A 13015-nucleotide genomic window follows, 5' to 3' on the forward strand; every position below is an offset into this window, starting at 1 on the left:
AGGACCTGGTTTGTGGCTGAAACGTGAAGCCCCCTGCCTTGTTCTGCACTTAGCTTTGTGATAATTTCTGACTCATTTCTCTTTATGTATCCAGATGATAACAGAAGACGGTCCCAGGTTAAGCTTGGTTCTGCTGCCGACTTTTTGTTGGACATCAATGAGACTGATCTCAGTCTCCTGACAGCCACCATTAAAGCCCCATCAGGTCGTGATGAGCCTTGTCTTCTGAAGAGGCTACCCAATAATCACATTGGTAAGCTCTGACAGTAATGATCTGAGAAGGTTGTATAGTAGCATCTACTCCAGTTTGCTTTGCTATGTGAAATGACTCACTGATCAAGTATAAATGCATAAAAAGTAAGTTTGTCACATTTTTCTGCTTTGTAGGAATCTCATTCATTCCACGAGAAGTGGGAGAACATCTGGTTAGCATCAAGAAAAATGGGAGTCATGTACCAAACAGCCCTGTAACAATCATGGTGGTCCAGTCTGAGATAGGAGATGCCAGACGAGCAAGAGTTTTTGGACGTGGCTTGGTAGAAGGACGAACCTTTGAAATGTGTGACTTCATTGTAGACACAAGAGATGCAGGTCAGTTCCATCACAGAGGGACTGTGAGATGCTATGGGAGATGTGTTAAGCACGCACAGTCATTATTGTTAGTTATTAACTACAGGCATTGCTGTTAACTTCTAAAATGCTTTGTGTTGTTTTGGCTGATGTCTTCTGTTACAACCAAAGCACTGTCACTGAGACACTGATGAAGCTTTTCTTTCATTTGATGGTGCTTGTTCTAGTGTCTTGTACAGCAACAAGGAAATGAGGAAGGTATTTCCTTTTTGGTTTAATATGGAGCCTTGGCCACAATCTTTCAAGCTAACTTTACAACATTAATTAAAGAGATATGGTCAGAGCATTTTAGGTGCTGAATGCATCTTTACTTTGAATATGCACTAAGGACTACGAAAATGTCGTTATGGTATCATGCAACTCCTATATGCCCACTGTGATGCAAACCTACTGGCTAGCTACTGCTATGGGTTTGGACTATTTTATGTCAAATTTATAATAGGACTATGAAAATCTGAGGCTAACTTATCTGTATTGTAGGTTATGGTGGGATCTCACTGGCAGTTGAAGGACCCAGCAAGGTAGATATCCAAACTGAAGACCTAGAAGATGGAACCTGCAAAGTGTCCTATTTTCCTACTGTACCTGGCGTGTACATTGTGTCCACTAAATTTGCAGATGAACATATTCCAGGTAAGCAGAAGTGTTGGGAACTTTTTGGTTAGTAGGCAAAAGCCTTACCTAGCTGGCCAGTGCACTGGAGCTGCAGGTGGGCTCTGTGATCTGGCATGGACCATAAGTTCCAAGGATTCAAGAAGGTCCTACCAGTACCCTCCACAAGCAGCAGCAATCCAGGTTCTGGTAACATGGGTGTATTTCACTTGGACCTGACTGTTAGCTGGCTCTAAAACTTCCCCTATGATCCATGACAATTTGGAGGAAGTTGTCATGCCTCCCCTTGATGCAGTGTGTAATGAGCAGAGGATGAATGACTTGCTGTGGTACTTACAGGCAGCCCATTTACTGTGAAGATAAGTGGTGAAGGAAGAGTTAAGGAGAGCATCACACGAACAAGACGGGCTCCCTCTGTTGCAACAGTAGGAAGCATATGTGATCTGAACCTAAAAATTCCAGGTAACCAATCTTGTCATCCTCATAACTATAACTTACACTTGTATAGCTTGGGTGTACCAGAAGCAATAGAAATAGTAACATCAGTGTTGGTAAGACATCCTCATATAAAGATAGTTGAGGAAAGAGACCCTGGTAGTGTGTTCTCTCTAAATGGTTAAAAATAAACATAAACTTGATTAGCATATAGAGAAATAAGTATCAGGGAGGCCTTACTTTATTCCTTGTACAGGAGGCTGGAGAATGGGTTGCACAGCTCACCCTGTCTCCAGGGCTTTAAGATCATCTTGCTGGCGGATAAGCGTTTGTACTGCTGTGTGTCAGATGTAAATGATGTAGGCCAGTCTTAGCTGGCTTAGGCAATCTCTTCACCCACTTCCATAACACCTGCTGTCACTGGCCAGGCTTGCTGCTCAGCCACACACAGCATACAATCTAGCACCTACGTGCTGCTTCTGTCATTTGTACTGTGTGAGCTCAGGTCCTACTTCCAAAAACAAAGTACCAAAGATATTTGTCACTTTCTAATCTCTTTTTATTCTCTTGTTAGAAATCGATTGTGGGGATATGACAGCCCAGGTAACGAGTCCCTCTGGGAGAAACTTTGATGCTGAAATTGTAGAAGCTGACAAAAACACCTATTGCGTCCGCTTTGTGCCACAAGAAATGGGAGTCCACACTGTGGATGTCAAATACAGAGGGCAGCCGGTGCCGGGCAGCCCTTTCCAGTTCACTGTGGGACCACTGGGTGAAGGAGGAGCCCATAAAGTGAGAGCTGGTGGCCCAGGGCTGGAGCGTGGAGAGACGGGTGTCCCAGGTGAGTCCTCTGCTTGCATGGGGGTCCAGTGCCGACCACGTGCAGGTCTGCAGCACAGTGGTTTGGTGTCTATTGACCTGTCCTCTGAAAGCTTAAGCAGAGGTTAGTGTAACACTGTAGGTTCACCCCAAGACAGGGAGAAATAATACTGCTGTCATGTGGATAGAGTCTGGAACAGAAAACAGTTTCTGTTTTGGAAACTGCTCTCACAGGATGAGCTTGAAGTTGTAAGGTGCGTTATGGGCAAATAGGCTAATTCAAGGCTAATAGGAGAAACTGCTGTTATCACCCAGGATGATGGGATGAGGTACCTTTCCTCATACACATAAGTATGGGATGCTGCATGGTCTGTTAAGAAGGAGCTGCATCCCAGAAGCAGCAAACTGACTCTTATATGTGCTCTTGTGTGTTTCAACAGCTGAGTTCAGTATATGGACACGGGAAGCTGGAGCTGGAGGACTGTCTATTGCTGTAGAAGGCCCAAGTAAAGCAGAAATTGCCTTTGAGGACCATAAAGATGGATCTTGTGGTGTATCATACATAGTTCAAGAGCCAGGTACATACCAAGACCAAGTTATGCTGAAATAACACTGAATGCTACTTTCAAAGAAACTAAGGACAATCCCTGTTTCTTTTCTCCCTGCAGGCAACTATGAAGTGTCCATAAAGTTCAATGATGAACACATTCCTGAAAGCCCCTACCTGGTTCCTGTCATCGCCCCCTCCGATGATGCTCGTAGGCTCACTGTCACTAGCCTTCAGGTGAGACATAAGGAAACATCTCCAAAACTTACCACACAAACTGATTTCGTCCTTGTTCTCCGAGACCAAAACAGTTGTCCCTTCTTCTTAACAATAGCCTTGCCTTGGCTGGTACCTGTTTTAAACCTTAGCCTGCAGCCAGAGAGAGGTTTTTGGCAGCTGGCCCCTTGGTAACGGGCTGGTAGAGTTGCACCAGCTCTAGCTAGCCAAAATATGAAGGCAGAAGGCTCAACCGAGTGTAATACTTGTGAATTAGGAATAAGAGGCTCTAGAAGGAGCAGTGGAGGACATAAAACTTGTCTTCCACCCACATTAGCCAGGGGAGAACTGAAACATGAATGTGATTGTGCTGATACTGAGTTACTTGATTGGCACATTGAGTAGCAGGGTTTCCACACACGAATCAGTGCAGGGTTGCATGGTGGGGATGTAGTTTCAGCCTTGCTGGAGCATTTGAGTGGGCAGATGGAGGGGGCCCCACCATGAGCTCAGAGCACAGATTTGTGCTGGCTGAGGTCATGCAACCACAGTCGCAGCTCTGATGATTCATGAACAGTAGTGAATCTCAGAGTGAATCACAGCTTTGTAGCTGGTCTGGGCTCATCTGTTAACCTCACCTTAACCTCACCATATCATTTTGGTATGTGTGGCTACGTACATTAAAATATAAGTGACATTAAATGCCTGACTTAAATCTTTGAAGCCAGAAACTTGGATGTGAGACTGAGAATCTGTGTCTAAATATACAGTACCTCAGTTCTCATCAAGGGGGATAACCAATTAATACTTCAGCTGTGGTGGTTTTTTGGATATATCCCAGCTGTGGTCCCCTGGAGTTTGTCTTGACTGCAGGACTCCTCCACCATGGCAGTGTAAATGAACCACAGCAGTCTGATCTGATAGTATCTCTTCTAACCAGGAGTTACAAGGGCGATAATTAGTCACTGTGGTATTGATGTTTCTCTTGTGTTTCATTTAAAGACTCTTTGACAGGAATACTCGCTTCAATTGAGTCCTGGAGAGGCAGATAAAGCTGAGTATTCAGTAACAGCGCAGTGGGCAGCATCAGCTTTTGCTAAACCCGCATCAGGGACTTGCTTTATATATTGTACCTCAGTTCTACTCAGTTGCATTTATTTCCCTCTTCAGGATTTAGTTGAAAACAAAATCAGGTAAAGTATGTTAAGTATAAAATATTACTGCTGCAAGGGCTGCTTTGGTTGGGGACTGTTGCAGCACGGATGCTGAGCTGCCTTGCCTTCTGCTGATGGCCTGACACACAGCAACATCTGGTTTCATGGTTTAAATTGCTTTCTTATGTTAAGAAGTCTTGTGGTGACATTCTAAATGCAGCCTCTTGTGGCAAATATAAACATGCATATTACTCCTTCAGACAACTGAATTATCAGAGGTTTTCCCCTGAATGAATCTGGAATGAATGAAGTGGCCGAAAAACGGAGCTATAGCTTAAACATCCTTTAAATCAAGTGCCTGAATACCGCAGGCTGACTTCAGTGATAACGGGTGATTAGTGCCCTAAACCTGCCTCTGCCTGATCTGGTAGAGTTGTTGGGTTCCCATACTAGTGTGTTACCATGGGAAAAATCAGCCTAGCCAACATGGATGACTGCTGAGTCAGCCACCCCCTGAGAGAGAGCTTCTGATCTGAGAGTAAAGACAAGTCACATCTTTATGGCTTTTGTTGAAACTGAAAACTGTGCCAAAGTGGTTGTTTCCCTGCCACAAACCTTGTGCTGTCTGAAATGAGAAGTTTAGATTTGATAATCTGACTGTTGCATCCTCAGGAGTCTGGATTAAAGGTTAATCAGCCGGCATCCTTTGCTATAAGGCTGAACGGGGCAAAGGGCAAGATTGATGCCAAGGTCCACAGCCCCTCCGGAGCTGTAGAAGAGTGCCATGTGTCCGAGCTGGAGCCAGGTGAGCAAACTGGGTGACCTCCAAAACACACTCATGCCCTGTAGTGAGGGAGTTCATTCCCTTTGGCTTGCAAACAGTATACTCAAGGGACAAGCACCTGGCTTGGAGAATGACCTCTTGCTGTCAGGAGCTGTTTGGTCAGGGTTATGTCTGTGCTTTTCCTAGATAGCTCCTGAAATGACTGAGGCCTAACTTGTGTAAGACACAGATATTTAAGCCTTGGCCTGCCAGCAAAGGTACAGTGACATTAATCATAGATGAAATATGATGTGGTTGTTGAATTTAGCCAGGGCAGAAGTTTATTTTTCAAAGCTATGCTTCCATCTTTGACTAATAGTTTATTTTTACCTTGCACTCCTTCATACGAAAGGCCAAGGAAGCTGAATATAAGCAAACACTACAGAAAGCTCAGCACCAATTCCAGCAATGAGCTTTTCTTTTTCTCTTGAAGCCTGAATGATTTATGGTCTGTACTACGGACAGCAGCTGGGTGGCTGGGAAGAGCAGTCCCTTCTCTGGGTTAACAAGCAATCAAAAATGTTAAATACCAGCAAATTGCTAACTGACTGTATTACATAGGGGTGTGTTGTCTGTGCAGTCAGAGAAGCCACTGGTAAGATTTGGCCTTCTCTTACCAGCTGCTTTGCTTCCCTGCGCTGCTCCCTTGCCCGCTGACAGGTTGGGCTGTGATTAAGCTGTCATGTTTAGTGCACATGTGAGGTGAATAACACTAAAACTCAGCCTGCAGACTAGATGACAGCTGAGATCAGGGCCTGGTAGACAAGGTGAAAATGCAACCCGTGACACCTCTTGTGATAAATACAGTGTTTTCCTACTTAAGTATGAGCTTAGCAGCCTGTGCTGCTGAGTTGTCTTAAGGTGAGACCAAAATATGTCAAGCACTACAGAAGCCTTGCTTGGGTCGCTGCCCAGCCCTGCGCTGGTTGTGATTGCTGTTTTACTGTTCTCTCTCTTGCAGACAAGTATGCTGTTCGGTTCATCCCCCATGAGAACGGCATCCACTCCATCGATGTGAAGTTCAATGGGAGCCACGTTGTGGGCAGCCCTTTCAAAGTGCGTGTCGGGGAGCCCGGGCAGGCAGGCAACCCCGCTCTCGTCACAGCCTATGGGGCTGGCCTGGAGAGCGGCACCACAGGTAACCCTGCTTTTACATCTCTGATGCAGACCTGTGGGCTTTTGGATGCTGAGAACGGCAGAACCTGTTCCTAAGCATGTACCTGACTTTCCCTGCTAAGGCAGCTGAACTAACACACATTCTCTGCTGACCTGGCCATAGGCTATTTTTGCTTTCCTGCATGCTCCTCAAGTCTTGTAACCATCAATTGGTGAGTCTGCAGTTTATACTGAGACATAACAAACTTAAAACCTCTAAACCAGCAACTACAGCATGAGTTCACTTGAACTGGTTAGCAGCTGGGCTATGACTCTGCTGGTTAGCTTAGCTCCATGTAAGTGCTCCCAAGGTGCTCTGGCTCCCTTCCATGAATGAACATGAACAGCAGAGGCTGGAGGCTTTTGTGAATGCAGATACTGAGTTGGCTGTCTAGCTGAAGGAGCCTGGTTTAACTTGCATACTGCTGTTACTTAAACGGGTACAAGGCTGTACCCAGTTAGCTTTTCTTCAGTGCTTGCATCCCTAAGGAATGTCAAGGTGAATGTAATTTGATGTGTAAACTCCAGGGAGGATGGTGTGTTGTTCTGTTGTAGTGTGCTACACGTGCTTCAGATGCAGTGTGAATGCTGACTCCTCTTGGAAATCTGACACCTGCTGTGGCTGCTTCATCTGATAGTTCTCAACTCAAGAATGTAGGGTTTAGGGTTTGGGGTTTTTTCTTATTGATATGATTTAACACCTTAGTAAGAAAGTATGAAAACATTCCAGGATGTACACTTTGGTTTATTTAATTGTGTGCTCTATTAGGCCACACACAGGTGAACAGCAGAGTAAAACTGATATTTCTTACCTTTTGATAGGCAAGTTGATAGCTCGTTCCTTTTACCCTATCTATCGATGTCTTTTGTGGATCCCATTTCATACCTTTTTGCTTCCCTGGGGGGAAAAAAATAACTACTGCAGTTCTTTAGTCAAAGCTTCTGGTGTTCTGGAGAAAGCAAGCAGTTGGTTTTGGAAACAGGCAGCTATACTGTGTAAAAATAAAGGTATTATAGCCTGTGCTGCTTTAATAGGTGGAAACAAAAGCCCTCATTAATACAAGCCACTGATGCATCAGGGACAGGGCAATTTTTCTTCATGTATAAAAGCACTCAGGGTTGTTTGTTTTTAATCTAAATAGACTTTAACTCCAGCAAAGTTACTCTGTGCCCCCTTGTTGAGTCCTGGCAGCTGCCAAACACTCAGTGCCCCTGGGAGCTGCTGAGCAGCAGTGTCTGAACAATGATGTAGTGTAGAGGTTTCAATAGTCGGTGGCTGAGCACCTGAAGCGTCCCCGCAGGAGGGATGCACGTCTGCAGCCTGCAACAAAGCGAGCCTTCATCTGGGGCACAGGGAAAGAGCAGTGGCTTCGGAGCAAGGAGTCTTCAGTGAGGAGCTGTGTGAGGCTTGCTTGGCTTTGGACATTAATCTTGCTGTGGTTGAGCAGCACATGTTGCCTCACAGGCAGCATCAGTGAGGTTTACTGTGAAAGATGGTACAGTCATCTGTGGGAGCTGGGTTCTTCCAGTGTGGTGACACAGCAGCCTCTGGTGTGGAGGAGAGGCTGGAAACCTCCCTAGGTCACCACCACACCTGCATGCTTCAGTTGCATGAACTTTCCCATAACCATCCTGGGTTTGACTGAGCTCAAGCACTTACTCTTCCTTAGGAGTGTCTCATACAAGAGCCCAAAGATCATAAATATTTGAAGCCAGAGCTCAACAGTAAATTATTTGGGGGCTGAAAGTCTTGCTTAATTTTTTCTTGTGTTGCTGGCATTGTGTCATTGGCTTAGTATTAGGAGCAATAATTCAGCTGTGTTAACCAGATGCTGTAATTAAACAAGCTTTTGTTTCCACAAACTGCTTGGAGTGCTGCTGCCAAGCAGTTCAAACACCCATCTCCTCCAGATCTCCTGTCCCTTGTCTCTTGCTTTCTTGTGGGCTCTTCAGTGCTGATTTACAGTCCAGGCAGTGAGATGGCTGAGTTTTCCCAAGCCTAGCCTTGCAGGAGGCTGTCTGTTGGCGCAGGCTCCAACACCCAGCAGACAGGCTCTTGTTCTCACAGTTTTCTCTGTAATCCAGTCTTTTGGTTCCAAATTACTTCAGTTTTGTCCCTGAAGGGCTCTCATGACCTGTTCTCTCACAGTCACATAACAGGAGTGGAGGAGGCAGCTGAGTGCCAGTGGGGAGGCTGCTGGGGTGCAGAGCCCCCATGTGAGGATGCTGGTGGTGTGTGTGTGTGCTGTCCCCCCCTATGTGCAGCCTTGTCTTGTACTGAACCACCCATCTCTATGTAATAACTGAGGCTGCTTGTGTACCCTTGGGTGTGAGGAAGAGTGTGTCTTACTGTGCTACGTCTTTCTAGGACTGCAGTCGGAGTTTTTCATTAACACGACCAAGGCTGGTCCAGGTACCCTCTCTGTTACAATTGAAGGGCCATCAAAGGTGAAAATGGACTGCCAGGAAACTCCAGAAGGTTACAAAGTCATGTACACACCCATGGCTCCAGGAAACTATTTAATTGGAGTTAAATATGGTGGACCTAACCACATAGTGGGCAGCCCCTTCAAGGCAAAGGTTACAGGTAAAAAGCTAACCGGTGTTTACTGTGTGCCTGAAGTAGTTTGTGTCACTGAGCAAACGTGTCCCTCTGAGACAGTGAGGCATTCAGGTCTAGATGCCCAAAAGCATGAGAAGAGAAACATTTCTCCCCATCACCTCCAAAGCCTAGAGGAGGGATCTCAGGAGAGGCTATAGGAGCATTAGCCACAGAACTTGCCAGCTTGACTTAGTGGGGTGCTGTAAATGTTGCATGGGGGAATATGAAATCCTGACCTAGTGCTAGGATGTTGCATTGGTAGCAGGAAAATATGACGTATTTACCCCTTTCCCCCCCAAATCCTGAACCCTGCTCACCTGTAGGATAAGTGATGTCCCTCTTGGTCTCATTTTGGTGTAGGTGTCACCTAAGCAAAGGTCAGTAATGTCTGGGAGGCTTTTAGATGATGTGAGGAAGGCTGTTTAGGAAGCTTTCTGTCTCCGGTGCTGTGTTTAAGCTCAGACTGGAGTTCACCTCTACTGCTGCCCCTGAGCTAGTGAGCCCTCTCCTGGTGCCTGTGGTGCAGTGATGTTCTTGGGAGTGTTGGAGTCTGCACCTCTCTGGGCTGGGACATGCTCTGCTTTCAGAATGGGTTGTAGCAAAACTGCACCTGCTTTTCTGCCAACTCGAGTAGTTCTTGGCATTTGGTGATCGGAGCACAATTAACTCTTCTTCAGCAGCCAGCTTTGCTTAATACATCTTGAAGATGCTGTGGTCCTTTAACCACTCGAGGGCTCTGGGATGGGGTTGTTGCCAGTGTTGCTCGAAGACGTTGGCTTAAAAATCCAAGAGGGAAATTGCTCCTCTCCAGAAATGCCTTTTGGACGCAGAATGCATGCTAGTCATTAGGAGGGGTTTGAAACCTCCTTGTAAATGCCTGTCAGATAGGGGGAATCTGATTATCTGAAACCTTTTCTGTTTCCAGGACAGCGACTGGTTAGCCCAGGCAGTGCTAACGAAACTTCTTCCATCCTGGTAGAGTCAGTTACAAGGTCATCAACTGAAACTTGCTATAGTGCCATTCCCAAATCCACCTCGGATGCCAGCAAAGTGGTTTCTCGGGGAGCAGGACTCTCAAAGGCTTTTGTGGGCCAGAAAAGCTCCTTCTCTGTGGACTGCAGCAAAGCAGGTATGAGTATAGGAACAAGGTGGGACTTTGTGTTTGCCTAAATCAGTTTGCAGAGTTAAAATTCAGAGCTCGAGAGGATGATTTGGTTCTAAAGAAAAACTCTAAATGCTACATGGTGCTCACCAAATCAGTCCTGATACAGAGGCTGTAAAGATGCCAATTCCTTTCCACGTGGCTTTATCTGAGCCAAGTGCACCTGAAAGAAACCCCAGGGTTATGGCATGAGAACAAACAGGTTGCCGAACTTGAGCAGCCCTCCTGGTGCATTGTAGCATGTGATGCAAGTGTTCCCGTCAGCCTTGAGAGCTGATCGTTATCCTCTGGGAGCATTGCAGTGGTAGGATTACAGACCAGCCATGTTCACTGGTCTCTGCTATTAACTTCTAGCCAAGTGCTTGACCAGCAGTGCCTGCTCGTTTTCACGAGCACTGTTAATGTCTCCTGTGCTCTAGTTAGCCAGTGGTAGCCTCTCAGGTCTTGCAAAAGGCACAAATGAACCCTTGCCTCTATGAGGCTGAAGGCTTTTATAAATGAAATTCCTTCTTATACCAAATGACTTTAACCATACCTCAGACTGCCCCTCTGTGAATTAAAACAACAAAACCCTTGTGTTATGGGGCTAATAAATTATGGTATAACCATGCTTGTTTATTTAGGCTTAGCAATGCTAACAGTCTGTTATTTTGCTGTAGGTTCAAATATGTTGTTAGTTGGCGTCCACGGGCCTACAATACCATGTGAAGAGGTATCCATCAAGCATTTGGGCAGCCATCAGTACAACGTAACATATGTCGTCAAGGAAAGGGGTGACTATGTTCTGGCGGTGAAGTGGGGTGACGAGCACATCCCTGGGAGTCCCTTCCATGTCACTGTTCCTTAAACTTGGTGTTGGAATCGATCCTTGTTTGCAGTTCAGATGTAGTTATACTGGGTGAAGCCCTGTTGCGAAATGCGGTATCTAGATACACACGGCTCACATTTCAATGCAGTCAGATGTAAACTGTAACTTCATTTTTTTACAAGCATTTCACTTCTATCCTACTTACCAACCTAATGTCGATCTATTTAATGTCCTCCTCAAATTGTACTTTGGCAGTACTGTCTGGGTCACTGTTAATGTTTGGAGAATCATGTGGATAACTAGACACTAATTTCCTTGCGGATGTTAAAGACTTTAGATGTTAATCAAAAACTGGAATTTGTCTTTGTAATTGGATATCTTAACTACTGATTTTATTTGACTGGAGACTTCGCATTTTAGTTATGGAATATGACTTGGGCTGTCCCCAGTTCAAATTCTTTTCTGTAAGGAAAGGAGGTAAAACTGGTACTATAATGGGTGCCTTTGTATACTTGATCAATTTTAATGCTTCACATGAGAAAAAGCTACTAAAGTGGCTTTACCACTCAAATTTAAACTGTTTCTGAAAACGCTTTGCTAATGGTTTACATTTAGGAAAAGTTTATCTTTTATAGCAAACCAAAAGCAGACTGAAAAAGACTTCCTGGAAGCTTTCAGCCTCTCTAAACCTTGTACGCTTTGTAAACCTAGACAGGTAGCTTGTTGGCCATGATGCGGCTTTTAATTAGCTTGGGATCCTTCTGAGGTATCTGTGACTTTACAGCTGACTCCTCACACTCTTTGATTCATTTTAAGAACAACTCCTGGGTTGGCTGGGTTAAATAAAGGCCCTGGAGGCTGTGGGCCAGGCAAGGAGCTGAGATGGTGCGAAGAAGCCAGCCTGGGGATGGGACCCCAGATCTGTAGCTGGGTATGGGGCAGGAGGGAGGGTGGGTGACCGAATTTACCAATCACAGCAATACCAATCAACAAACTCGTCTTTGGTGCAAGTCATTTTATTGTATCTCAGTCCAAGGACGTGCCTGAAGCACGCTCATCTCTCCTCAAATTCCCCTTGTGCCACAAAAGGCTGAGGGATGGGGAAGGAAAACTTCCTTATTAACTTGTCTCTCTGTCCTGGATTACTCCATGCTACTTCCCGAGTCCATATCTGAATTGCTGTCAGCAGCTGGGGCTTTAGCAAACTCTCCAACCAAGCTTTAACTCTGCAATTAGGAGAGGGTAGGATTTGTTGAGAACCTGTTGAAACGTCACTGTCTGACCCTAGGGAGAAGTTCATGCTTACTGTTCTGTAGTTATGTGTGGATGCACTACTCTCCAGCACAGTCATTGGGAAAATAAAGGAAGGTTGGGTTTTTTACTGTGCTTTTTTGTGCCTTAATGTGAAATGCTCACTACATTGTAAACTAGGAAGTAAAAACAAAATAAACTGGAATAAAATGCAGGATTGTAAAATTGTATCTTATAACTTATTAAATAGAAATGTTTGCTTCATTAAAATGTGCATGTTAAAACCAACGTTGGATTCCTTTCATATGTAGTCAGTAATGCTCGAACTACAGTGAGCAGCAGCTTCAGGCAGCCCAGATAACCCCGTGCCTGTGAGCTGTGCAGGTAGCTGGGCATAACCTATTGGTGTGATCCTGGGGCACTGCTGGCACCCACCGGCTCCTCAGGCTCCTGTGGTTGTTTGCAGAAGGTGTTTCCCAGCAGGATGCTGTACCTGGAGCTGGCTGGCTCCGGCACAGGGCCATGGAAACCAGCACATGTTTTCCCAAACATGATCCTGCTGGCAGCCCTGCTGAAACCTGAGACACGGTGCTTACCAAAGGCTCCCCTGCCTCGGGTTTATCAGATTATTTCCTTTTCATAGTTAGCTGTGTTTCATTAGCTGTGTGCTGTGTCAGCCTGAACCTCCCGTTTCATGTTGTTACACAAAACAAACCCCAACAAACTGGATACAGCTGTTGGGTTGAGTACACCTCCAGAGCCTCCTAATTCCCAATACCCCTGGTCTTGTCTGGCTGCCTC

The 13015-nt window shown here is 45.5% G+C and overlaps 1 protein-coding gene across 3 annotated transcripts in view; it reads left to right on the forward strand.

Annotated features, from left to right (window-relative positions):
• FLNB (filamin B) overlaps positions 1-12502 on the forward strand; it is a 70723-nt gene extending 58221 nt beyond the window's left edge. For 2 of the 3 annotated variants that reach the window (XM_034066401.1, XM_034066403.1), the window contains 12 exons: positions 95-253; positions 388-591; positions 1111-1263; positions 1582-1704; positions 2252-2518; positions 2937-3074; positions 3165-3280; positions 5086-5218; positions 6198-6374; positions 8760-8978; positions 9919-10122; positions 10815-12502. In XM_034066401.1, coding sequence (XP_033922292.1) covers positions 95-253; positions 388-591; positions 1111-1263; positions 1582-1704; positions 2252-2518; positions 2937-3074; positions 3165-3280; positions 5086-5218; positions 6198-6374; positions 8760-8978; positions 9919-10122; positions 10815-11002 — 2081 coding nt within the window. In that variant the 3' untranslated portion in view covers positions 11003-12502. The remainder of the gene's footprint in view (positions 1-94; positions 254-387; positions 592-1110; positions 1264-1581; positions 1705-2251; positions 2519-2936; positions 3075-3164; positions 3281-5085; positions 5219-6197; positions 6375-8759; positions 8979-9918; positions 10123-10814) is intronic. The other variant, XM_034066402.1, reaches the window with a different exon arrangement.
• The last annotated feature ends 513 nt before the right edge of the window (positions 12503-13015 follow it).

The sequence above is a fragment of the Melopsittacus undulatus genome, chromosome 9 (assembly GCF_012275295.1).
Source record: "Melopsittacus undulatus isolate bMelUnd1 chromosome 9, bMelUnd1.mat.Z, whole genome shotgun sequence".
NCBI lineage: Eukaryota > Metazoa > Chordata > Aves > Psittaciformes > Psittaculidae > Melopsittacus > Melopsittacus undulatus.